This window comes from Lepisma saccharinum, chromosome 28 (genome assembly GCF_977018435.1).
Source record: "Lepisma saccharinum chromosome 28, izLepSacc3.1, whole genome shotgun sequence".
NCBI lineage: Eukaryota > Metazoa > Arthropoda > Insecta > Zygentoma > Lepismatidae > Lepisma > Lepisma saccharinum.
The window spans coordinates 34,432,553-34,459,403 of record NC_139256.1 but is presented as its reverse complement, the minus strand read 5'-3'; the positions used below and the strand labels follow the sequence as shown (position 1 = coordinate 34,459,403).

At 38.6% G+C, this 26,851-nt stretch overlaps 1 protein-coding gene across 9 annotated transcripts in view; it reads right to left on the bottom strand.

Annotated features, from left to right (window-relative positions):
- The window catches only part of LOC145981056 (uncharacterized), a 288,517-nt gene that overhangs the window by 28,084 nt on the left and 233,582 nt on the right, over positions 1 to 26,851 (bottom strand). For 8 of the 9 annotated variants that reach the window (XM_083114161.1, XM_083114162.1, XM_083114168.1 and 5 more), the window contains 5 exons: positions 20,149 to 20,259; positions 17,400 to 17,530; positions 13,887 to 14,025; positions 8,986 to 10,540; positions 2,602 to 2,830 (listed from right to left, as the gene is read on the bottom strand). In XM_083114161.1, coding sequence (XP_082970287.1) covers positions 2,602 to 2,830; positions 8,986 to 10,540; positions 13,887 to 14,025; positions 17,400 to 17,530; positions 20,149 to 20,259 — 2,165 coding nt within the window. The remainder of the gene's footprint in view (positions 1 to 2,601; positions 2,831 to 8,985; positions 10,541 to 13,886; positions 14,026 to 17,399; positions 17,531 to 20,148; positions 20,260 to 26,851) is intronic. The other variant, XM_083114170.1, reaches the window with a different exon arrangement.

The window sequence follows — 26,851 nt, the reverse complement described above, 5'->3', positions numbered from 1 at the left end:
TCGTACATATTCCCAAGCAGTTAGGATGTCTATTCCTTTTTCTAACAGCCACCTTAGTAAACAATCTCCCGCCCGCCCCCTCGGTACACTTGGGTATAAGTTAACAACATCAAAACTACTTATTGTATCCTCGTCATCAATTTCCAAATTTTCTATACATTCTTTAACTTCTACGGCATTCCTAACGCTATATTGGGTGTTCTCATTTACCTTCCTTATTCTTTTTACCAGCAATTTTGCTAGCCCATAGCCAGGATGTTCGTATGTTGGTATAATAGGTCTAAGTGGTATGCCTTGTTTGTGTGTCTTAGGTATTCCAAAAGCAATTGGTATGTTGCCAACTTTAATTTCCTTAATAAGGATTTTCTTTTCGCTTGTGCCCAATGTAATGCTTGTCTCTACCCCTTTTTTGATCTCTCTTCTAATCTTATTAATAGGGTCTTTCTCTATTTTCTCAAAATCGTTACCTTTAAAGCTATCTTCTAATTTTTTGTGATATTCCTCTCTGTCCATGATAACCATCTTGTTTTCTTTATCAGACCTAATTAGAAATACGTTATTCGCCTTCACCCATTTTCTTACATTTTTTAAATCGCGTCTTAGGTTTTCGTTTACTTTCTCTTTCCGTGTTCTCTCTCCCCCTTTCATGTTCGTTTCCTTTTTAATTTCTTTTTGCAAGTGTTGTTCTACAATATTACGTATCCTTTGTCTAACCTCAGTTTTATCCTCCCTTTCGTCAATAGTTGTTACGATCGTTTCTGCTGCTATTATGAATTCCTCTTTTTCAAGTTTCTCTACCCCTATTGCAAATTTCTGCCCCTTGTTCATAATCCTAATCAACTCTTTAGGTGGTTCGTGGGTGGTTAAATTTAAAATGTTCTCATTATTTCCCCACTCCTCTGTTCTTTGTTTCTTATTCTCTAGATTATCCTTCCTATTCAATTTTAATTTCATCAATTTCCTCTCTATAGTATTACTATCCCTAAATTTGGCTTTATCCACAGCTCTAAAGTGTCTCTCTTCAATGCGGTTCCACGTCACTTCGTCTAGTTCCCCACTAACTTCCAAATGTAATCTATAGCATTCCTTATTAAGACGTTCGACTTGTCCATGTGCCTCCCTAATATATTTCCCTAGTATTTTAAACTGTATTTCTTGTTTTTGTTCAATCATGCCTACACTCAACGGTTTATACCCCCCTTTTTAAAAAGTTTGGTAAAACCCCCATTTTCCTGCATTGTTTTAAAAATCTAATCCTGATTAAACCCTTATTCAACTTAATCCTCTTATTTTCTAGTGCACGCACTTTTTTATCAATAGCATTTTATAGGTTTGTCGCGTGTTACTCACAAATCCAGAATATAGAAAAGGAAAGTTAAAAATTGTACTTACGTATGTGAGTATAGTGCTCTTATTGTAGAACGACGTTTCAGAGATTGACTATCTCTTTCCTCAGGTTCGTATAAAAACTAAGTACTTGGCATAGTACTGCGTCAAAAATGTAATATGAGGATTGTGGTTAAGGGTTGGTTAGGGTACATTTAAAATATTAAGTTTTTGCTATTAGAAGTACGTAAAAACCAAGCCGTTCCCTAATAAAACTTGCACAGTAGACCTATTCACAGGTAAAAAAGTTAAAAAAGTCAAAATTCTAAAAAACCTGCATAAATCACAATGCAACCTGCAGGTTTGGCCTTTCCTACCCAACTGTGCTTATCTATCCACATGAAGGTCAATTCTCAACGAATATTTCCCCTCTCCTTAATTTTCTCGTTTCCCCTTATTACGTCACAAATCCAACGTGAATTCACGTTCCTCTCTTGCAGCTTGCATAACTTCCGAAGTGACGTGGAAGCCGATATTGGGTTCAATCTTCCAGGCTTTATCCCATTTTTTGAGGAAATTGATCCACCCTTCTTCCAAATTTCCTTCGTCCCTATTAAGATTACTCTTCCCCCCCCTACAAATACTCGCTGTTTCATACACGTTTCTTCCTAATTTCCTCCCTTCTTTTCTGATTACCTCTTTTTTTGCAATTCTATGCCCACTTTCCAAAATATGTTCTGAGAGACCCGTTTTGGGAACTTTTTCCCTTATGTCCTTTTCATGCTCGCTCCATCTTTTACCCATATTTCGGCCCGTCTGTCCTATGTACTCCTTCCCGCATTGGCATTCTATTCGATAAACCCCCTTCTGTTTTTCCGGTATTTCCCTAGTTGTCTTTCCTTTCTTATAATCGGTGAAGTATTTTTCTACATTCTTTGGTGCTTTCATCCCGCAAACGATTCCAAAATCTCTCGTTATTTTTCCGATTTTTTCCGATACGGATTGATGGTAAGGGATGCCAACGTACTTTACCCTCCTATTTTCGATTTCTACTTTCCTTTTCTATATTCTGACATTGTTCAAAAACTTTAACATTTCTATTTCAGTAGCCTTGTATTTCATTGTTCAGTTGCCGGAAATAATGTAAAATTTAAATCTCTGATAATAATTTGAATTAGAGAAGAATCCAGTCAGTAGAGTAGTTGCCCTATTTCAGTATCCACCAATATGAACGAAAATGCAATTTATTGCTAAGTTGGTAACATTGCCACTTACCTGGTACCAAGCTTGTAAGATCTTATCTTTGGTGAAGCACAAGGCGAAACATTTGGCGACCCTCCAGGTGAAAGTGGAGGTAAGGGCGGTGTCATGGACATGCTCTCGCTGACAGTGGAGTTGGCAACATTGCTTGGTGTGCCGTGAATATTTCCTGCAGGCAACAGTTTCGGATCCAGAATTTGGCGAAGTTCACTCTCCACTATGTCTACCCACTCAGAGTCATTTCCTAAAACAAGTACAAACAAAATCTGTGAAATGTGTTGACATATGTTCAATAAATGCATACAGTACCTATAATATAAGTTAACAAGTACATATATTAGAATATATTTTAGGGCAAAATACTGAAATAATTTGCTGCTAATCATATATTAGATTAAGCAGATATTCTTAATCAGATTTATTTGTGACAGTATGGAAACAAAAAATGAAATAGCTTATATTAGCTAAATATATACATCAAGAGCATGATATAATAATAATAATTATAATTACAAATAATAACAAATCAAAAAGTATTTTTTTTGTTATTTTTGGTATTTTATGTTGTCTTTATGTCCCTCTAGGTTACTAACAACAATGAGAATGGATGGTGAAAAAGGTTATAGGCTAATCGGGACTTGACCTACAGTTTTAAAGTGGGATATAAACCACTATGTGCCTCCACCAGGATTGAACCTTGGAGCCCTTGATAAATCTCTAGGATTTATAGTAAATAGATAAAAGAACAAACACAATGAAATGTCCTTGATTTTAACAGAATCTAGTCCCCCTAGCTTTGTTCCATAGCACACTATACTGGTCACTCTGCCATGTTTTATTAATTTACATCTCATGCGGATTGATCTCTGATTTTGTAAATGAACATAAGCAGGTAGTATAAATGTCTGAAATCTGTATGGAAGTGCAATAGACAAGACACAAACTATAAGTGGATATTAGATGAGGCCTTTTTCCCTGATCGTCTAATAGTTTGCACGGATGTCGCTAGATGGCTTACGGAATGGAATGTTTCTTCGCTCGAGTGAATAATGCTCGAACATTCAAACAATCAGTATACGCTCAAAGCCCCGTAGTTCACATGTAACCGTAATTTATCTGTGACAGTGGGCCCTCAAATATAGATCGTGAAGTGAAAGACATGGTGAAATTGAAACTGAAGTGAACATAGTCATCATCTCAATGTTAAAATGTAATTTAGTCTATCTTATCAATACATAGCAATATATGAAAATGAATAAATGATTATGGGCTGAAACTACCACGACGAATATTTACACATAGGCTATGTTTGAACGATTATTATCTCATCGAAATTATATTTGAGTGTATCATGCTCAAGTGTGGGAGATTCGATCAAGTATTTTCGAGCGAAAGTGGTCAAATACAGTACTCTATTAGACGAAGTATTAGTGAACACAGTAAGAAAAAAAATACATATTAAACACAAGTCTGTCACAGGGTAGTAAAAACTCTCAAAAATTATTAAATCTAATATAACATTGCAATTGTTCAATGAGGACCTTAATAAATGTAGGTTTTTACCTTATGAAAAGAGAATTAGTATTCAGGCATTCCATTTCCAAATCCAGGGTATGAATTATACATTTATATTCAGTGCTGGGTTAAATTTAGGGATGGGTGGGAGGATCCTTTATGAAAATTTTCTTAACTGCAGGGACATCCACCCATGTTTCACCCTCCATATTGAGCACTGTTTATAATAATCTAACTTTTTTTGTGATGAGACATTTGTCACTAAATTACAGGATACTGGATACGTGAAATTACATAATCATCACATATTCTTTATGCTAAATTTGTTTGCATAAAAGTAGCTTGTGGACATTATGTGAAGCATTTTAAAAAAAAAATGCTGGTATTACTTAAAAAGGATTTATTACTATACTGCCTTTGGTGCAAGTTTAGGATTCACGAAATAATTGTGAAATAGTCCAAGTATACACACATAATTTCTTCGTGACAGTTCGGCGAATATTTCTCTGTTTTTTTTTTTAAAAAAAGTTAACACATTAGATGTTAATGATTTGTGCATTGTAGTCGAAATATTACACATGAGAGAAATTACTAGTGTTGAGAAGTACGGACTTACAACATTTAATCTTCTATCATTAATTTCATTATCTGACGGGACAACGTGATGAAAGTTATAAATCAATATTGTAGTGAAAAAAACAAGGTGCGACATTTAAGCGATGAAATACAGTACTGACAAACCAACACACCTATGCTGTATCAACCAATACTGGTAAGAATAACAATTATTTCCTCCCATCACTCTTCAACTTCTATTTTAAACACTCATAGGATATCAAATTAGCACAAATTACCTGTAGGTAAACAAAATTCAATTACTTACGATTATAATTCTCCATGATTGCAAAGAAACAAAAATACCATCAATTAATACACAAGTGCATAAAAATTGTTTCTCTGGCATGAATGATATTTCTGTAGGAGTTGATTTTAGTAGAGCATGGAATTTTTCTACCTGATTCTTGTAGAATGAAGAAAATTTTTGCATATTACAGTAAACCCTCATTAACACGAATCCCAAGGGACCAAAAAATCAAGAGTTCGTGTTAAAAAAAATTGTGCTAACCAGGGATTCAAATTTTATTGTTGCAATATAGTTCTTTCTACACATTAACCATTTACAATACGTACCATGCATGTCATCATAGAAAACACTACTACAGTAATTAACTTTTAAAAAAGTACTCGCAGATCATTTTCTGGTGAAAAATTCCTGTATTGTGCTCTCGCAGACGAGAACGCAAATGCCTGGTAACTTCACGGCCAACTGTACTCATAGCTTCCGTAAAACTAGCGGTCAATTCGGATCAAACTCGTACTGGCTACGTTTTAAAGAATAGAAAAACACATCTGAACACACAACTGAATTTGCTGGTTAAATACGTATAAGCTCAATGTTGACGCGATTGTCGAGCAATTGCACCCAAGTGTTAATCTTGATGTTACTCGTACTGGCTATGTTTTAAAGAATAGAAAAACACATTTGAACACATTGTTGATCTGAATCTGTTGGTTACAATACTGTAGAAGTTGATTGTTGACAAGATGAAAGAGATTGTTAAGCGATGTCTTACATACCTAGCAGAAAAGCGACAGAGGAACAACAGAAAAAATTATGATAAACTTTGAAAGTTCGTGTTAAGTGAGATCTAATGACGCAACGGACTAAAAAACAGTTCGTAACCGAAATTCGCGTTAACCGATAAAAACTTTCTATAAGATATAATACATACCTGGCGGGACCAACATTTTGTTCATGTTAACCGAGTGTTTATCTTAAGCGAGTTTCTGTTAACGAGGGTTTACTGTATTTCTAAAATTTTAGCTTCTTTTATCTACATGTTAAGGGTAAGTAATAGGGCTGAATGATGCCAATGCAATGTGTGTGTATATATACTGGCCAATAGCAGTGTTATCGGTATTGGAAATAAGTGGTAGAAATTGAAGCCCCAACACTGGCTGCTACCTTCCACGAGTCCAAGTGTCTTGTGGAGTCTGCAAAAATGCTGGCAACATTTCTATGGAGTCTAAATTTTATGCAGAATGCATAAATTTTTATTATTTTTACAATATTGTTGGACGAAATTACTTAATCACAAAATTAAATGATTATCTCAAATACATTTACAAATATTTTAAAGTGAAACTCTGATAGATTGGTAGTGTATAGTTACAATGGAAAATTAGTGTTAAAAGTTATAAATATTCTAAACAACAAGGATTATTCAATATATAACCGGAAATATGTTGTAACAAATATTTATTACAAGCACCAAAAGAACTACAGTACCATGTTTCAACATAGTCTACTCCCCCCAGTTCAATGCACCTATGCCAGCGCTTGATAAGAGCACTGATTCCACAGGGAAAAAATGTTTTGGACGCGTGCGTAACCACTCATGCCCCGCTGACTGGACTCCGTTGTCATTCTGGAACCTCGATCCACTTAGTCCATCTTTCAGTGGGCCGAAGGTGTGGAAATGTGCGAGATCGGGCAAATATGGAGGGTGGGGTAAGCACTCAAACTTTAGGTCCTCGATGGTAGACAATCTGACACTAAAGCTCTTTTCAGTTGTTACGGCGTGCGCTCTAGAAGCTGGCAGGGGAAGTGGAGAGCGGGGAAACGACCTATCCAGCGCAACGAGACAGGCCGGTTAGAGAGAGAGACTGCAGCGTTGCCAGAGTAGCTGTAAAGGCGAGTTGAAATCGAAAGAACCATGAAATACAAACGTCCCATTGTTCGCGTATGGCCTGAGAATGCGTATTATCCCCATCTTGTGGTCAGTGGAATACCGATAAGTGTACGATATCAAGTGTATACGTTGTAGGAATTCTTTCCAACTGTACAATCACTGCGTCTTTGATGTTCCTTTTGTCAAGCGTATCTAAAAACTGCAAAAAACACTGAAAACTTATTTACATTCCTGTAGAAAACCAGTGTGACTGGAACCTACGTGACAAACAATAAAGCGCCCACCTTTACCCACGGGCACTTTTAAACCCCCTGTACCCTCTTTATTTTGCCAGATTTTCGTTGGAGCGTAATTCTGATGTATGTACGTTTCATCTAAATGAAATACATATATAGGGCAAAGGTTCCTTATTTTTTAGAAGATGCATTTTTCGCAAAAATATTATTACTCTGGCTGTAACTGTATCGGCTCTCTTCATTATTAGTAGGATCGGTCTATTTTTTGGACAATGTTCAGAAATTTGTGAGTCTAATCATAGATGTATACCAATTTGAAATCGTGTACAGTCATTGCTCTTTTTGTACTTGAACCCCATATACTTCAGTATCCTCCACAATGACGAAACTCCCCACTGAAAGCTTATTTGTGTATGCAAATCAACGAAAACTTGTTCAGTGTTGGATATTCACCCTTTACATAATACCCGAGGATAATTCTTCTTGTTATATCTTTATCGCAACCGTCGATTGCCTTTGTGATACTGTTCCTTTTGATTCGTTTGCACGGTGATTCAAATGACGTGGAACCCGACGCCTCAAGACTGTCTTTGCCTTCCATAACAATATACTGCACAGTTCGCGTCACAATTGAACAGCGAGAGTACAAATAAACGTCACATCACATGCCACATACACGTTTATCGAAGAAACAATGCAGTTAGGCAATACACGACGCGACAACAATTACTCCCACGTATGTTATTCCTACATTCCGCTCATAACAAACAGGAATCAACACTGGGGCAAAATACCATCAGCAACGCGGTGAATTGGCAACACAGCAACGTGCAGAACGAAGTTAGCGCTGCAGCTTCCTCCCGCAACTGCGTAACTCTCGGCTCCACCGCTGGGTGGTCTGTTTTCTGGTTGGTCAGCGGCACGTTCCCCGCTCCCCACTTCCCCTGCCAGCTTCTAGAGCGGACGACGTAAGAACTGAAAAGAGCTATAGCAGTGTGTGGTCTCGCATTGTCATGGAGCAAAAGCACACCAGTAGACACCAGAACACGTCGTCTCTGCAGAATGGCTGGTTTCAGTTTTTCGTTCAAAAGGTTGGAATAGGTGGTACTGTTTGCATTATGACCTCTGGGCATATAATGTTCAAGAATTGGCACCTTGTGGTCCCAAAACAAAGTTAACACGACCTTTCCGGCAAGTCTTTCACTTGAGCAATGAATCTTCAACACTGCTTATGCCCTGATTGAACTTCTTGGCCGACTCGTACACTTGTGATCGACTCATACAGTGTTACCGTACTGAACTGTCATGCGGCGACGAATTTCTATTGGTTTCACGCCTTCACTCAACAAAAATCTCACCACACTTCGCTGCTCCAGATTGGAGCACTCCTGTAAGGGTTTGCCATCTTCTGTAACTGTTTCCCAGAGTCCCGTGCACGAGGCAGGCGTGCCAGACCCAGCTATGACTAGCTTACAGATGCCTTCACAAAATAACAAACATATAACAATCACGGTCGTATTTAGATTTCTTATACTATTTTTCCGGTTATTTATTGAATGCACCTTGTAGTTTGAATTGTTACAATTTTCAAGTATCGATATGAATGGGAATTTGTAAGTGTGTCAGCAATGCTATTAGTTCAGCCCTAATACAAATCTATATATTTTTTCAATGCAACAAAGGAATTGCTTTGTGAATTTAACCATACTATTGGTATACCAGAACTGAGTTAGCTGTCACTCAGTCTGACTGGATTTACAATCTCTCACTGTTACAAGTAGCCACAGGAATAGCAGTGAAGTAATGTAAAATAAGAAAAAATGGAGTTAAATGAACCATCCCCATCCAAAATAAATGCACAAAATCTCTGCTCCTGCTATTGCATGTAAACCTACCTGATGAGAGTCCTGCTGTTCCGTACATGCCTTGCCTAGGACAAGGAATATCAGATTCGGTACTTGTATCCAAAACTGCCGTTCCTTCGGGTCTTCTGTTTCCAACAAATTGTCCACTGGGAAGGGTTCCCCTGCCCGAATCCGTAGTGTTTGATTGGCCACTTCTTTTCTCGTAATCTGAGCTGCCACCGGACTGACACTGTTCCTGCCCCTGGTCTCTTTGGAAGCCCTCACCTAGTTGCAGCGAATGATTACTCATTCTGGCTTTCGAGTGTTCGATACCTCCTTTGGTCTGCTCGGAAATTTTTTTGTTGCACATACTTGGATGCACCAAGTTGTTCGTACCACCACCACCACTTGTACCATCTTGAGAACTTTTGTTTGCACCACCACCTTGTCTTTTCGAATCCTCGGGTTGTTCTGAACCGGTTTTCACAAGCACTTTATCACTTTCACCTTGTTTGTCAACTTGTTCACCTTCTTGTTTGTACAGGTTGTTATGGCCCTGGAAATTTGGTGGGAACCTTTGTCCTGGGTAGCCCTGTCGTATGCCCCCGTATGGATTTTGATCTGAAACTGCTCCAAACCTCGGATTGCTTTGTCGGTTTCCTGGATTAACCCCACCGTAAGGGGTGCTGGCGTAAGTGGGCTCTCCGGGGCTCATGAATTCTCGAGGTGTTTCATTTTGCCTCTGCGAGTCTTGCGGATGCACATTGGCATTGTACATAATGCCGCTGTATGGACCACGTCTCATTTGACAATATATGCTTTCGTTGCCGTGCTGTTGATATTCCAAGTGCTCGCGGCTTATTCCGTCACCATTGACTAACCTTCCACCTGGCGGTTGCCCACCATACTGTCTCGCACCCTCCCCTCCTTGCCCAGAATCCCTGTAGTTGACTCCACCTTGACCGTCACCCTGGTAAAGTCGAATCGGGACCGGCAGTCGCGAGTACGGCTTCTGGGCTTCATCCTCTGCGCACATCATCACACTATCTTCCTGCAGGTTCGATTTCTGGCTGCTCTGCTGTATTGCTTTCCTGAAGCTGCTGTTCACGGCTGGCTTACGCCCACCTACATCTGGGGTCTTGCATCCAACCACATTGTTCAACCCTTGCACTTCCTGATCTGCATTACGGCCTTCGTTAGCCATTTCACCATTCTGCTGCTGCTCCTGTTCTTGTTGCTTCTGTTGCTCTTCCAACTGCTCCTTCTGCTGTTGCTGCGACATCTTGTTGCTTCCGAATCTGCTGGATATCATGTCTTTTATCTGATGGTACGTTCTCGTAGGGAAAGCTTTGCCAGGAGTAGCACTGACCTTCGATTCGGAATCCTTTTCTTTCGGATGAGATTCTTCAACACTTTTCTCCCTACCTCTTTGTTCTCCGACACCAGATTTGTCAACAGAATCCGGCTTCATTCCAGCGAGCTCATAGTTTTCCTCATGCTTCATTCCATCCGGATGCCTTGCTAGTCCTGGACTCTTTGGAGGCATCTGAGTGGGATTTTGTCCATAGTTTTTGGAAGGGTCTATGTGGCCATTGGTGTGGGACATCTGGAATAGTCGGAAACAAAACTAATGTAAGTATGGAATCATGACACTTTCCAATGTAATTTCACCCTCAGTAACAAGTGTTTCTTCCAAAATAATGTTTTCTTAATAGTAAGTTCTTATAAGTAGGGAAAATCTTTGTGTGTGTAGAGGAGGACGACAGAAAGCAAAAAGAGTATATATTTTATTTAAATCATACGAGGGATGATCGAAAAAAAAAAAAGGTTACAAAGCAGATAACTTTTGTTTTATTCACTATAACGTAACGAAAATTTATGTGTAAATTAATAACATGTTTGTATTGTTAAGGGTTTGAGGACTTCGGATTCTGACCATGTATACCCGAGAAGCGGACATTTAAAATGGTGACTCGTCTAGAAAATTGGTCAAGAGTAGAAGTGAGGGCAGTGGTGCGGTTCCTGTGGGCCAAAAACACTACACCTGCTGACATTCATGGGCAGATTGTGGAGGTGTATGGGAAGGGTCAATTTCAAGGCAACATGTAGCGAAGTGGTGTCGTGCCTTCAAAGAAAGATGGACCAGTATTGTTAATGACAACCCTGGACACAGCGGTAGACCCATTACGTTGAGGTGAACTGTGCTCTTGTGGATGAGTATATTTGTGAGGACAGAAGAATACGCTCAATATCAGCTGAGCTGGGACTACCATTTGGTTGGCTGGCCACCATTATCTGACATGTGATGATGTCAAAATAGAGGCCTCACGATGGCTACGAGAACTTGGCGCGGATTTCTGTGCAACCAGTATGGAAAACCTCATCTACCATTGTGACAACTGCTTGAATAAAAAAGGTGATTACATCGAGGACTGGTGTTGAGTGCCCTCCATCATCAGGTGTGTTCATCTTCCAGCTATATCTAACACATACGCCATAATAGGCTTTGTAACCTTTTTTTTTCGATCATCCCTCGTATAAACTTGGATGTTACGAAAAAATAAGGAAAAGCAACTAGAATCTCTAGAATGCGATTGTGGTAAAGAATGGAGCAGTGTGCGAATTAAGCCTTTTGCTTTGGAGGGGGGGGGGATGTTCACTAAGTACTGTATTTGTGATATCATTCCCAGGGGAGTATATTCTTTTAGGTATGCAAATTGATATGTATTACTTCGTTAGTAAACTCTTCTATTGCCTTCCAGTTCTAAATACCCAGGATATTAAATCTTATGATAACATTTAGACGTAATTTAGGAACAGTATATTTACATTCTAAGAAAACCATTATATAGAAAGAAGTATTGAACAAGTAACACAGAAAAAACTTGTCCATTTTATCTATTGCACGATCAAATAAATGTAGTCATGCGACAGGAAATGTGCTCTCCGTACCTCCAACAGAAAAAGTTGATGAAATCAGCTCTTCCTGCCATGACGGTAGGCTTTCATAGTTTGACAATGGACAGAGCAATGGCATTACTCTCAGAGCTTTTTGTAAAACCTCTGCTCCCGATGACAATAAATAAATAATCAATGAGCTATTAAAAATAGAACTTCAGGCACGAAGTAGGATGTGATTGTTTTAAACGTAAATGAATTGTTCTCCCAAATGATTTTTTCAGTGGGGTTTGATCCATAGATAAGAATTGGTATACTACATGCTTTCAAATAGGGATAAAAACATAGGGATTTAATAAATTTTCTTCTGCCAGGGATAAAAATGTTTGGGGGGGAAATCTCCGGCATTCTCCTTGTTAATTCGCACACTGGAATGGAGTGTGTAAAATGCATGATAAGAAATGACCAAGAAGAGAAACCACAATTGGTTGGGACACTGGCTAAGAAGAAAGAGTCTGCTACAAGATGCACAATATGGAATGACTAATGTGTTAAAAGTCAGGGCAAGAAAAATCAGCAAACAGATGATAATTATTAAACAGATCCTACACATGAGGCACCAGATCAGAAAGTCTGGAGGTTAAAATGAAAAACCTGTCCTGTCCACTGAGCAGAGGACAATGAATGAATGAATATCAGATTTAAAATGGTAAACAAAAATCTTTCTTTTTACAGTTTCACACATAAATTAAAAATACGAATGAACTGATTCACAAAAAAGTAAATATATATATTTTTAAATCTAGTAATGGAAAGACATGCTATTGAGGATTGAAATGCACCCTCACTGGAAAAGAGGCCCAGATTTCAATTCACTGTATAGATTAATCTTTCAGCCAGATTACACACTTATACAGAGGCTAGTCAATATATAAGCAGGAGAATCATTTGCTGCATGCTAGGTTGCAGAATAACTCCTTCTTACTCTCATCTACCACAAGCTGTTGAATTTGCATGATACATAGCAAATGCAAGCACATGTTAAATTCTACAGTATTCTCATTTCTATATAGTGGGCCATATCAGACAAGTCATGCTCAGATGGGCTAATCAGGACTGGACCTACAGTTTAAAGTGAGATCTTAGCCACTGTGCAATGTGCTTCCAGTAGGGATTGAACCTGGGAACATGTGAGTTTTTGCATGTTACAAAAGGCAAATTTAGGTTGTAGCTAAAGTTCATTGTTCCTGACACCATTTTCGCAACATGAGGAGTTTTGGGAAAGGAGCACTGGTAACAAACCTCTCCCCTCCTCCATGTGAAAGAAGCCTCAATGGGGTTGTGAGGATAACAACATGCCACTAATCCATTTATCTCTTCTGATGTCTCACATCCATATGATTCAATTTGGCCCTTGCCTCTTATGACATGCTTCTATTCCTAATACGTATTGCTCACATATGGTGCTCACTGTATATGTACCTTGCACACATGATCTTTAGTCTGAGTCGTCATTGGTGATAACACCAAATTTTGCACACACATATCATTAAAACTGGGATTCTCGCCAGTACCTTGCAGGATTGGGTCTGACTGTCGTTTTGTCAAGAGGAGCTCCCAGTTGCATACAGACTCTTCGATGGTCCTTCTGGAAAATTTGTCGTGTAGGACCACGTGTGCAGCTGTGCCATTAACCCTCGTTGGTTTCTGGTGCTGATGATATCGAGGTAGACAATGTCACTGATATTATTGGTTCATGTGCTTACTGGTTCATACAAACACTGCCCATTACTAAGGGACATTCTTGGGTTTCTTCCTTTTCCTGGACATGTTTGTTTACTTCTGGGACTGATGAGGAAGGCTTTGCACAGGCACAACATCCATAAAGCTGTTGACATAGAACTTGGTATATTTTCACATGAATATTACAGTTCTTAGAATGAGAAAAAACAAAGCACAGACTATGTATGAGAGAGTTCTTTTTTTTAAAGTAATTTCTGGACATGGCTTCTGTGTAAAGCAATATTTTATATAACAGCAATAGATCTTCTTACCATTGTAGCTTTCATATGCTGTCCATGAGGAGCCTGTCCTCTGGTATCCCTCATAAACGTTCTTCCTCTAGTAGCCTCTGACAATGCCATCTCCTCTCTGCCTGAATTCCAGTTTCTTGGTACAGCACCAGTTGCATGCCTATCAAATAATAATAATTTTAAGAACTAATGAAAACAATAGCAGAACAGAGCAGCAATATTAACAGTCAATAAATAAATGAAATCTTCTTCCTATCTTACAACATTTTTATGTAAAATTGGCATAAAAATTATTATTATTTAATATCTTCATATGGTTAGCGTTAAACCATACAATATTTGTTTTAAAACAATATTAACACATTCCCGTCCATAATCGACTATGGTTGTTTTAAAGTATGTGCTTGTATCTGCCCATAAATGACCAAGGTCGTTTAACTGCAGTGTCCATTTTTTCAGTTTTTATGGGCATTTCTCCGCTGTGTTAATTGGCAAAAGAAAAGAGCGGCACCGTGTGACTTTGGGGGAGAGGTCTAATGTGGTACCTGAGAGCATGCCTGGGGCTCCAGGGGGGCCAACACGTTCAGATCCTTGGAGGACCAATGGGGTATCCACCAGAAACACTTGAAGAGGTCAGGTTACTGCCGGGCTAAGTTGACGAAGAAGCGCCCCAAGGGCGACATTTTAAAAAATTGAAAATTTAAGCTGGCGACTGCATTTTTTTTGGTAAGTTTGGATTCAGAAAATGCCTGGGTGGCTGTTTAAATATCCCTCCCAGACCTGAGCGTGAATGTGTTAATGCCAATTATGGCTTCATGCCATCGATATATTTATTAAATATGGAGCAGATTATTCAGTAGTCCATTGGTATTTGTCGAAATAGGCACATCAGTGTCAGATAAAATTAACGATAATTTTTTCGATTCACTATATCTATAACCAGGGGTACCCACAGGAGGATTCATGATGTGCCTCCACATCATTCGAGGGGGGGGGGGAGACAAAATTTTATACCAATTCTATATATATTCATACACAAATGGGGGGAGGGGTCGTTTCTTTGATTGACTTGTTGATTTTTAGTTTGTTATTATGTACAGTTTTTCTACCTACCTGTGGGTGATCGCGACGATGGAGTTGAAATGAAACACCACCTCTTATGCCTTTAGAATCGGTTTGGAAAGGGGAGGGGGTGCTCTTAGCATTAATACAAGGTTAGTCGAGCAGACAAACTGTGAGGGTTAAGGTTCAGTACACTAACAATGGCAGTGAGCCTCAGCAGTTTTGTACCAGGTGGTTATAATTAAAGTGACGGTGTTCAGAGTGGTACAGCACGGGCTGTAATGAGAGTAGCAGTCTGAAACTTCGTAGATATGCTAATGAAGCAATGCACTCGCGAATTATTAAAAAAAAAAAAAAAGTTCCAATTCTCGCCACCAGGGTAAAAAATGGCGCTGTAAGCAGTCAAAACGTGGAATTTTCCGTAACTCTGACGTCAAAGTCGGTGACATTGACTAACCATTGTGTGAGCTCCCTGGTTGTGGTTGGTGACGGTTGTTGCCTTTTCCTTTAGTAATGTTCATGTAATTCGAATAGTGAAATTGTAGCGATATTTTATTACAAAGAGTATTGTTTTCTGCGATTTATAGTGTTTTTCCTGTAACTATACCAAGTTTTGACTGCTTACAGCGCCATTTTTACCCTGGTGGCGAGAATTGGAACTATTTTTTTTTTTTTTTTTTTTTTTTTGCATAATTTGCGAGCGCATTGCTTCATTAGCATATCTACGAAGTTTCAGACTGCTACTCTCATTACAGCCCGTGCTATACCACTCTGAACACCTTCACTTTAATTATAACCACCTTGTATGTTTTATTTTAGCAAACATGAAAGTGAGCCTACAGTACCTAAAGTGAACACATATCGTTTAAATATGTCTGTATTGTACTGTTTTGCAAATTTTGTCTATATAATTTGGCATAAATAGCGGGAGGGGCGTTCTACCTTTTTGGGAGGGAATGCATCATAGGCCTTTGGGAGGATGGGCACCTCTGTCTATAATTAGGCTCTAATATGGTACAAAATTCTGTCATTTTGTTGTTATTTTTTTTGGGTATGATCATAATCATATACTCACGAGTGTAACTTGAGACCTAACTTTGAATGGGGTGGCAGAATTGAATTTTGGGTTTAAGTTTTGGGGTATTTTCTTAAAGAGCTGTTACATTTGCGAATTTATAAAAATCATTCATTACTTTGCTTTTACAAAACAAAAAAATAACAGTGTCTTGCTAACCAATGCAAAGCTGTAATTAACAAATACAATTTGTTGTAAAGACTCACTGAGAGTCCATGAAATCTACCCTCCTAAACCAACTTGTGTTATGGACTGTACTTATGGACACGTGGATTTTTATGGCTCACTATTAATATGGAGAGTCCTCCTCCGTGGCCGTGCGGTCTAAGGTGCTGTGCTTTGGACTCAGACTGTGGGACGACATGGGTTCGAGTCTGCCTGGGATCAGTCTCTGGGATTTCGGCCTGTGTATAGGATCGGTGGCAACCCACCATCATGATGAAATTGCGGAGCTACGAGTGAGCAGCATAACCCAGTCTCAGAAATCTCCTACAACGGCTGAGTGTTCGATGTGCTGACCTCATGTCACCCCATTACCAGCTCCACACCTCTAGGTAGGATTGTGGGAGGGAGACTAGCAGTTGGGGGGTAGACCAAGGCCCTTAGAAGGCTGTCGAGCCATGGGTTATTAATATGGAGAATTATTAGTTGCCTGTTCCAGACATAACTTCAAATAGTAAACTAGAAATTGTTATTATGGAAAACCTTTTTGGCTGTAAGCTTCACCCTATAAATCCATGAGATATTATTAAATTTTATTAATTAAAATATATTAATTAAATAGAAATGAATATTTTGCATTCAAAAACTACATCTGGAAGCTTTGTTGTTAGTGTTCTTCTATTTCTATATCATGTTATCAATTACAAATAGTAGTAATTTATGCAGAGAGGGTTTCATCATATTAATATCAATAATACAAAATGAGAAGCAATTTATGAGCATACAACTTTACATGTCACAGGTGATGCACTATCTAATAGTGTTAGTCAGATTTCAGACCAAAGAAACACGCGACGCATGTTGTTTGAGAAGGGGTCAATAAACAGCAACATTTCCACTAGGGAGTCTCATGTTAGGTGGGGTGTTGGGAAGAATTTAAGGGTAGGTGGGGTAAATCAACGACTCTGCGAGTTCTTTTGTTCCTGTTATGTGCGTTTCTACATCTCAATAAATTATTTTCGACTCTGGATTTTGAGGTAAACTCTTGTGTAAACATGTTACACAAAATTCAGTCAAAAGTAATAACAAAACTGTAATGTCTTTTTACAAGAGGTGAGCAAATATGGATATCATAATTTCAATAATTCAAATATCAGACATTTGGCATGGATATCCAGATTTCTTATGTTCTCTACTACTAGTTGATCCATTCAGTGTACTTTGCCAATACTCACCCGTTATGCATGTACGAGGTGCCTTCTCCATTTAAATATGGATTCCTATAGAGACCTGCTTCATGATTTGGTCCTGCAGGTAATGTGTGGCTTCTAGAGGCCATTTCCCCATGTAGTTGCATTGGATGTGCCTGAAATGAAAGTTTCATTAGTAATTACCACAAGGGGTGTGATACTGTTCTGTATCCTTCGGGCTCAACATGCTAAAAAGTCTTAACGATACTTTAATGAAACCTTTGACTTGTCAAATTCTTGACAACAATAAGTTGTCTTCTGCAGAATGTAAATATTCATGTAATAACCTTCCTTCTAATTGTTGTAACCTTATTTTCAAAAGAAGATAACACAAGTTTTACAATTTTTATGTCTGCCTCCTAAAGAAGTTAAGTGGTGTTGAAAATCTGAGACTTGAAAAATCCTGAATGTGCCAGATGTTCCCAAATTTCTTTTTCGTCAATTGCAGTGATGTTTGGAAATTGATTGTGGAATTTTACAGTTTTCATAAGTTAAGGTAAATTGCCCAAATACTGTCCCTTAAGCCGAATCTTCAATTCTGAAAATTTGTTTAAAGTTAAAAATAATACAACTCATGGAAGCAACTCAGCTCCATACCTACTAGTGCTGCTGGTGTGAATCTACTTGCATTTCGAACACTTTGCCCATTTCTCTCCTTGCCAGTCTTGGGAAAAATGCTTTCCACAAATAGGACATGATGCATCTTCATCGCTTGAACTATCCTCGTCATCAGTGGACACCAGTGGAACTTGTGTTTCATCCTCAGAGTCGCTTGAACTTGAGTCATATTTCTTTGTTTTCTTTTTGGGAGGTTTTGTCCATGATGTTCCAAGCTGATCTTTATCTTCAATGATGATACATTTCTTAGCCTTTGATTGGGATCGTTTCTTCTGATGCTTTTCTGTCATTTGTTTATTTTCCATAGAGGCTTTTAGAGACATCTTACGTGGACTTCCTGTTACCAAGAATGAGGTACCAGCTCTAGAAGATGTTCAAGGCTGGATTACTGGAACTTCCTGGATGTCTCTTGGACTGACCACTTGAGGTGGAGCTGGAGCATTCTGGTTGTCATCATTCCCTCCATTGTCAGGCACCTCTGGCTCTTCAAGTTGTCTAGCTATGAAGTCATGCTCTTGAAAGACATCGGAATCAAACGGATGATCCAGTTTTACTAAATCCATTGACGGCAGTTTCAAGAGTAGCAGCACGAAGGTACGCTTCACAGAACAAACTGGATACTTGTAGTTCCTCACAATTCTGTTTGGGTTAGAGGCCAACCATTGTTCTATAGCCTTTGCATATAGAGTTTTCAGAGGAAACATAAATGCTACATCCAAAGGCTGTAGCTTGTCTGTTGAGTGAGGAGGAAGGCAAACTATAGATACTCCTGCCTCTCTTGCCTGGTCAATAAGCTTTAGATTTCTAGTGTGAGAATTAATTAGCATTAATTTTCTTTTTAATAAGGCATAGAAGTGTTAAACACATTATAAAAAGGTCGACAAGTGATCATGCATCAATCGAAACTAGTCTAAGTGGTCAGGAAAAAATAAAATATTTCACAAGAAAGATACACAATGGGGGTCCTAAATCTGTCCCCGGGACGGATTTCGACAAGTGATCATGCATCAATCGAAACTAGTCTAAGTGGTCAGGAAAAAATAAAATATTTCACAAGAAAGATACACAATGGGGGTCCTAAATCTGTCCCCGGGACGGATTTGAGAATCTCAAAGGGGATGGACTTAGGACTCCAGTTGTAACAACAATGGCGACTGCTCCTGACAAAACGACTACAGCTACTACATGGCTGTGACAACTGGAACACATTATTTAAGTACTAATCTATAAATATCAATCGCTAAATGATTAAAACCTTACCATGAGGCGTCAATATAACTGTTTCAAGTTGATTTCACACTGTAGCAAGCTTTTTTGAAAAATTAAAGTGTGAATGAACAGGACAAAGCAACTGCGTCACTGCCAGTAGGCAGCCGAATGGTTCTGAAGATTTTCCTGCCGCTCTCGCAAGATGGCAGCACTTTCCACGAAAGTTAAAGAGGGGGGTGAATTTAGGGCAGGGGATGGATTTTGGGCACTTTACCTTAATTTACCTTTTTTTTATTACTTTCTTCCTTTTTACTTCATAATACTAAACTATTCTTGGTGGTGTACATTGCTTGTTAATATCAGTAACACTTTTATTTCAGTGAAAATAAAACAAAATAAAAGTTTTATATAGTTTTACTTTATCCTATCCCACCTATCTCTGGAGCAAGGCAGCGCATAGCATCAGAGAAGGGGAGGAAATCAAGTAGGTAGAGCAAACCAGTACACGCTGCTGCAAAGGCTGGTAACTGCAGTCACTTTCCCTCCTCCATGCAATCCCTTTCCCTCTCTCGTGTTCATTGGTGGAGCCGTTTCACGTCACTACTTGCGCAGAGATTTGTTTTCGTTTGCCTGCTCCAGAGATAAGTGGGACAGGGTATATGAAGTTTTCGTTTAAACTAACAAGGCTTAGTAAGTAAAGCAAAAATATTTATGCCTGTTTTATTCGTATCAAAATAAAAATGACAGGAAATGTCATTTCAAATATTTAACGAGAGGAATTAACAACAAACCCTCTCCATTTATTACACCATCTGGAAATTATAGAATATTGTTGGTACAACTGTGTTCATGCACCTAGAACCACTCTTATATGAAGTGTAGAGAAGAAAATGCATGTAAAACTCACCTTATATACTTGATGAGCCATATCATCCATTGCCATTCCATCAACGCCCTCTGGGTGGCCATGTTGAATCCTTGTCAGTATCAGAGGCTCACCATCACCATTCAGCATGTGCTGCAAAACAATATAACACAAATATTTACTTATATAAAATAACTTACAGTGCAACACTACAATGAACAACTACCACTAAATATTAAATTCTAGATATTCTATTATTTGAACTCAAAATATGAATCATCAACATTGAAGAAACTAAACTTAATCTTTGAGGATGAACCTAAACTGGACATTGGATTAGCAGGAAGCACATGTGTCTATATCCATATATTTCAGAAACACGTTACACACATATATGCACACCTCTTAACAATTGAAAGGTAATAAGACATCTGTGCGGCCACACAGGTAATAAAGAATCGATCATTTGTGCAAGAAAATGCTTTTGGGAATTCAATAAATTCTACATGCCTTCTCTGTAACGAAGGCTCCCATATTTACATCCTGTTGTAAGAAAGACTATCCACAGTGCAAGAACAGCAAAACTGTTATTTTCATAGTAACAGCATGTATAATATATAATAGGTGATCCTTGGTAATAGGTGAAAACAAAATAATATGAATCAGAACAGTGATATATTTGATAGTCTAAAAGGACATGCACATATTTCCTACAAATATTCGGTGCATAGGAAACTATCCAAACTTGTCTTCTGCAGTGGCAAAACGATAAGAGCATGAACGTTCAGGAGGGCGGCACAGGTCTGTAGCCAGGCAGGGGCCAGGGGGACTCAGCCATCTTGACATTAGGTAAAACTATTTTGTATTCTAATTTCTTTGAGGTGAAGAGTGAAAATGTAGACAGCATATATTATTTTGTTCACAAGTTCGCGAGGGATAAATTCACAGAATATGAACAGCAGCTATTAGATTTGTTCATCTTGTTTGTGAGCAGAAGTCTAAGTACTGGCAACTGTTTAGAAGGGGAGCTTCTTTATCTGTAACTTCCGTGCCCCTGTTGCAGCATCTCGTTTGACAAATATCTGGGACTTTGTCATCATCCACATTTCTTCCACAGCTGCGTCAAATGCCAACAGATCCATAGTTTTGGGAAAGAAGAGGAGTTTTATCGCTTCAGCCGGGGTACGGTAGGCACTATGATTGAAGTGAATATTGTACATTTCTACTTGTATGATATAAATACATGTATCATCAAAAATAGTACAGAGTGTGTACTAAGCGATGGTGTCAGTAGAAGTCAATTAACACTTCAATAGATGTTTTAGAAGTTACAGAAAAAACTAGTATTTGCATGATATTTCTAAATTTTAGGTTTTATAAAAACATAATGCTCCCCCAATTTACCTTCAGTTAATACTGTTTAACTTTTGAAAACTGGACTTTGTTTACAAAGCCCCCCCCCCCCCCTGATAACCCGTGAGCCCCTCCTGGAGATCAATTCTAGCTACTGGTCTAGGGCGCAAGGAGCGAACAGCCTCTCCAGAAAATGAATGCCAACTAAAAATTATATATTGCACATATATCATTTCATTTCAGTCACAGTAACTTATGTTAACATTACAAGGACGTTTCAGAAGCATTATAGGCTAACTTCAAATTGAAGGAGCGTTTTTCAAGCGGGTAACATGCCTCAATGTCTCTGCTCGTCCCCTGGAAAATAAAATCTTGCTGACGTCCATTGTTGGTGATGTAAAATTTAGCTGTTCACATTTAGAAACTGAAAACTTCAAAACTTGAAAATATCAATATACACATGTCTCACAGTAACATCATTAACATCGCAACTCAAGATCAAACTTGGCATGTCGCAGTGGGCTCGTCGAATTTTTATGTAACATAGTTTTGTAGACCACAAATTGCAGGAAACGAAATGTGTAGTGTGTCTTAGCCTATTCAAATTACGATAATCATAAGTTGTCATAAGTGCGAAATTAATCACTTGAAACGGTTAAATTTATATTGTTGACCTCGTTTTATTAATATTAATGTCGAGGACATTTGCAAGTAACGTCACGCAAACGTGTTCGTTGAATAACCCCACAGATCCACCTGTAGAAATTCCACTTTTTGATCCAAGCTTACACCATGCGAGATTACAGCGCGATTCCACTGAATCGTCAACCTACATTTCGTCATCGTGTTCGACATTATCCCCGGCTCCTGCAAACAACGCAACAGCAACTCCAGCTGGTGTTGAGTTTCACACGGTGATGCAGCAGAGACAGCGAAATGCAACGTCGAATCTCGATCTTGAATCACAGAATGTGTCAACACAGAGTGTACCTACAAGATAATTCCCACAGACAAAACAAGTTCGACTTTTCCTCAAACGCTGCTACGCGTTTGGATTTCTCACAACGATTGTAAAAACAGGAAAGGCGAAAAATCGAATGAATTCTAAGCAAGGCATTGTTTTGCAAAAGACACAGTGCAGAATCTCGCAACAAGATCGCAGTAAATTTTCTAATTTACGCAATTAATAAAGATGGTCTGTGTGGGAATGGTACTTCATTAGTAGTTTTACGACTCTTGATTTATCGCTTGTCGATTTTTAGTGTTCCGTTCTTTCTTAACATTTCCTTTCCTTCCCGCGTTACACTTTACATTCTATCCAGTCAGCATGCACCTAATAGTGTGTATAAATTGTTTCATTCCCATTTCTAAATGCTAAAATAGAACTGCATTTGTAAATTTAACGTATACAAAAACTTTGTTTTAAGCCCACCTTATGCTCAGGCTAATCGACACTGGGGCAAATTTTAAAGTGGAATCCGAACCACTGTACAATGTGCCTTCACTAAGGATCGAACTCTCAACCTCTTGATTATTCTGACATTACATATTTCTATTTACCGTATTTCACTACATAATCGTCACAGATTTTATGCCATGTTTTCTGGTAATGTGTATGTGAAGCTTTTTTTTTTTTTTTTTTTTTTTTTAATTGTGCCGGTATTACCAGTACTTAAAGATCATTTCAGTACTAAACTCTCTTTGGTGAAGGGATGCACGGAATACTTGTGAATATACATTAAAGCGGAAAAGTCCAAATCCACGCACATAATTTCTTCGCGACAGTTTAGCGAAAAAATTTCCGGTCTGAAAACAAAAACCACTTCAGTTGTTATTGCTTTGTGCATCTTAGTCGAAATATTATACTTAACAAAATTTAATATAGTGCTGCAAAAGGCGGACTTACACAATTTAATCATCTGTGTTCGAAGATTCATTGGTTTCATTATCTAACGCGCCGATGCGATTACGCGATAAAAGTTTAAACCAATTAAAAAGACTGAAAAGACAGGGTGCGACGATTATGCTATGAAATACGGTATTATGATAGGGCCACCCAGTGAATTGTTTCTGCATCGACAATAATTCCAGCACTTGTGTGTATTGTTGTCATGGAATTGAAGGGATTCAGACCTTTGTGAAAGCATAATAACTTATCTACTCGCTAATCTTCTGGCAATTGAATCTTTCCTTGATCAGATGTGTGCCACTGAAAATTCTCTCTGTAAACTACATTTCGTATAGGAAAGGTAATTATACTGTTAAGCTAATTGTGATATCAATCAAACTAGGACGAATGCATTGTTAAGCTTTTTCCTAAGTGCTAATCAGGTGAAATACCACAAACGAAAATTGCATTAAAGAAGAAACTTAGAACAGACTCAATTCAGGTAATGCACGTATTCTCCTATTCGTAAACTTGTATCCTCGTCCAATAGTATATCAAACGTGGCCTCAGACTATGAACGAGGAATATAAAATACGTGAAATAACATTTGCAACTACAGAGGACTCTGATGAGTAGATTTCTAGCAACGCTGAAACAGGGAAGAAGGAACACACAACAGATATGATTCAGTCCCCCTAGCCTCGTTAACCTACATTCGTGCATATTCACTGCTATGGAGAAATTGATACATTAGTGATATTATTAAGTGACCTTGTTGAATTTTACACCCTACTAATCACATTCCGGATGGTAAGTCATATCTATTTCCATTTGCAGATATCCATAGATTCTGCATGCAGAAACTTCAACCCAACAGCGATCAGCGGAGATACTCCCCGCGAGAGGTAAGGTTAGATTGTCTCCAAACCAATAACATTTTACAACTCTTAAAGCAGAAATACCTATATAATAAGACTTGTAGTCAGTAATCAAGTGTCAAGATTTACAAATACAGAGCCTAAATAATTTACGAAATTAAGCAGTTTTATGCAAAATACAGCTCCTCTGCCATCTGGTGGTGGGAATTTAAATTCATAATGTACATTTACCATATAGGTATTACAAGGTTCTGAAAAGATGGAGATTCCATACCGAAATGACACGTCTTTGAAATCAGACCCGAAGAAAGTTTAAATTGAATCCATGCCACTGTGCAATGTACCTCCACAGGGAATCGAACCCAGGGGAATTGTTTACAAAGTAACCGCAACAACCCTAATAATAATAAAACATACTTAGAACATTCTCCCAAGTGTTCGTATACTACTAAGGAAAAACTGGTTTGTTAACATAACATGCTTGGTGCAACATTTTGGCAACTACATAAAAAAATGGTAGTCTGTGCCAAAATTTGATAATTTTGACCAACTATTTGACAACTAAACAAATGAGTGTCTCGTCTCGATGCTGTGATGAGCAAAACCCGCAAAACAACTGACTGTGTGATATGACTCGTAAAATAGTTTACGAAAGAAAAAAATCAAACATGAGAATGAAGATAATTTGTATTGACTAAACAATTGACTGTACACGAAAATTCAGTAAAGGTTTTTTTCTGGTCATTTTTAGGGGGTATCGCTTTCAAATGTTTGGCAACACTGTTGCATTGTCGTGATGGCCTCCAGGTTGAGGTGGGGATTCCGGGAACTATTTTACACTCGGAAAATTGAATCACGCAAATCAAGGCTCTGCAAATGTACAGACACACAGGATCATAAGAGCAGTGCGTGCTGCGTTTATTCAGTTCGTGCCATGAAGTAATTTCCCACGAGTTTCCAGTGCATAGCTTGATGCGAAGTAGTTCCTTCAGTAGAAAATGGCGCTTTAAATCCAACCTAAGGCCCGCTTTAGACGGAAGCATTTCCTTTAACATTTTTGCTAGCATAAATGTAACTATTCGGTTAACTATTGCGATTACAATGTATAATATATACAGCGTGAAAGGCACGTCGAGTTACACCATCTATGGCGAGTGCACGGTGTTTACAATTGCAACAACTAAAATATTCTTCCATACGTGTATTGTATACGTTATAAAGTATGTATTTAAGCAGCGCCATTGTTTTGTACCTAACAACGTTTAACAGCGCCGCGGTGGCTCAGTCGGTAACGCGTCTGACTACCATGCTCAAGGTCCCGGGTTCGATCCCCGGCCGGTTCAAATCCGGGAACTTTTCTAACGGTGGAAGCGGCCCCGGTGCCCACCCAGCGTCGAATAAAATGGGTACCTGGGGGAAACCCTGGGGGGTAAAGGCGGTCAGGGGCGTGATGCTGATCACATCACCCCCACTCACGACCGGATCAAGAAAGTGTAGGGCGTTACCCCCACACCCCCTATACGCCTTCATGGCGTGGTGCTATGCACAGGGGAACACTTTACCTTTTTTTTTTTTTTTTTTTTTTTTTTTTTTTTTTTTTTTTTACGAAACGTTATTCCTCTCGGTTGAATAGTTATCGGCTTTTAAAAATGTGAAGTGATACATTGTTTACACCTCACTCGGCCGCCATTACAACTGCACTCGTGACCTAGAGCTCGCTTCTGATTGGTTATGCTACGGAAATAGGACCGATCCATGGCATCTGAAATGCCATAACATTTCTCACTTTACACGGTAGGATTTTGGTCATGGCGTAAATGTTGAGGAAAATGCTTTCGTCTAAAGCAGGCCTAAGAGTTAACTCTGCAAATCATTACTCGAATAGAAAGTAATTTTTATTTTAACACTTTCGAATTGTAAATTTCGAATACCTTTTGTGAGGCACCCTCCTGACTTATCCAGGAATTCCCATTCCTCTGGGCTTTAGGAGGTTCCTCTTATACTTTTGTCCTCCAGTACCCAACTCTCCTACTGCGAAACCAGTAGGACACCTTCTTCGTTTCTTTTTACCTCTATTCGTCTCGTATTCACTAATCTCTAAACTAAACTCATCCTCTCTAACTTTAAGACCTAATGATTAATAAAGTTTAGACAAAACAACTCCAATCTTTAGCCTCGGATATACAGTAACCAGGACTAAATGCAAAATTTTAACACTATTCAGAATTTTCTTTGTAAACCAATGATTATTATGGATACCGAATAATCTTTGGTCCTTGCTCTGGAAAGAATGGAATTTAAAAATAAAGGATAAAGAACAAAAATAAACGGGGGAATCCAGTAAACATTTTCGTGTACCTGACGTTCCGGTATAATTTGAGGAACGGGGACAATAGCGCATACCTCCGAAAGTATGCGGGTGGAGGAGAGCATTCTTTAAATAATAATAATAATGAAGAAGAAGAAGGCCTTCCCGAAGGCGCAGTGGTAGCTTCGTACTCTTGTGATAATGGGGTCCCGGGTTCGATACCCGGTGGAGGCACTAGTGGCTCGGATCCCACTTGAAACTGTAGGCCCAGTCCCGATTAGCCTTACTGTGCATAACATGGACTTAAAACACAAAATC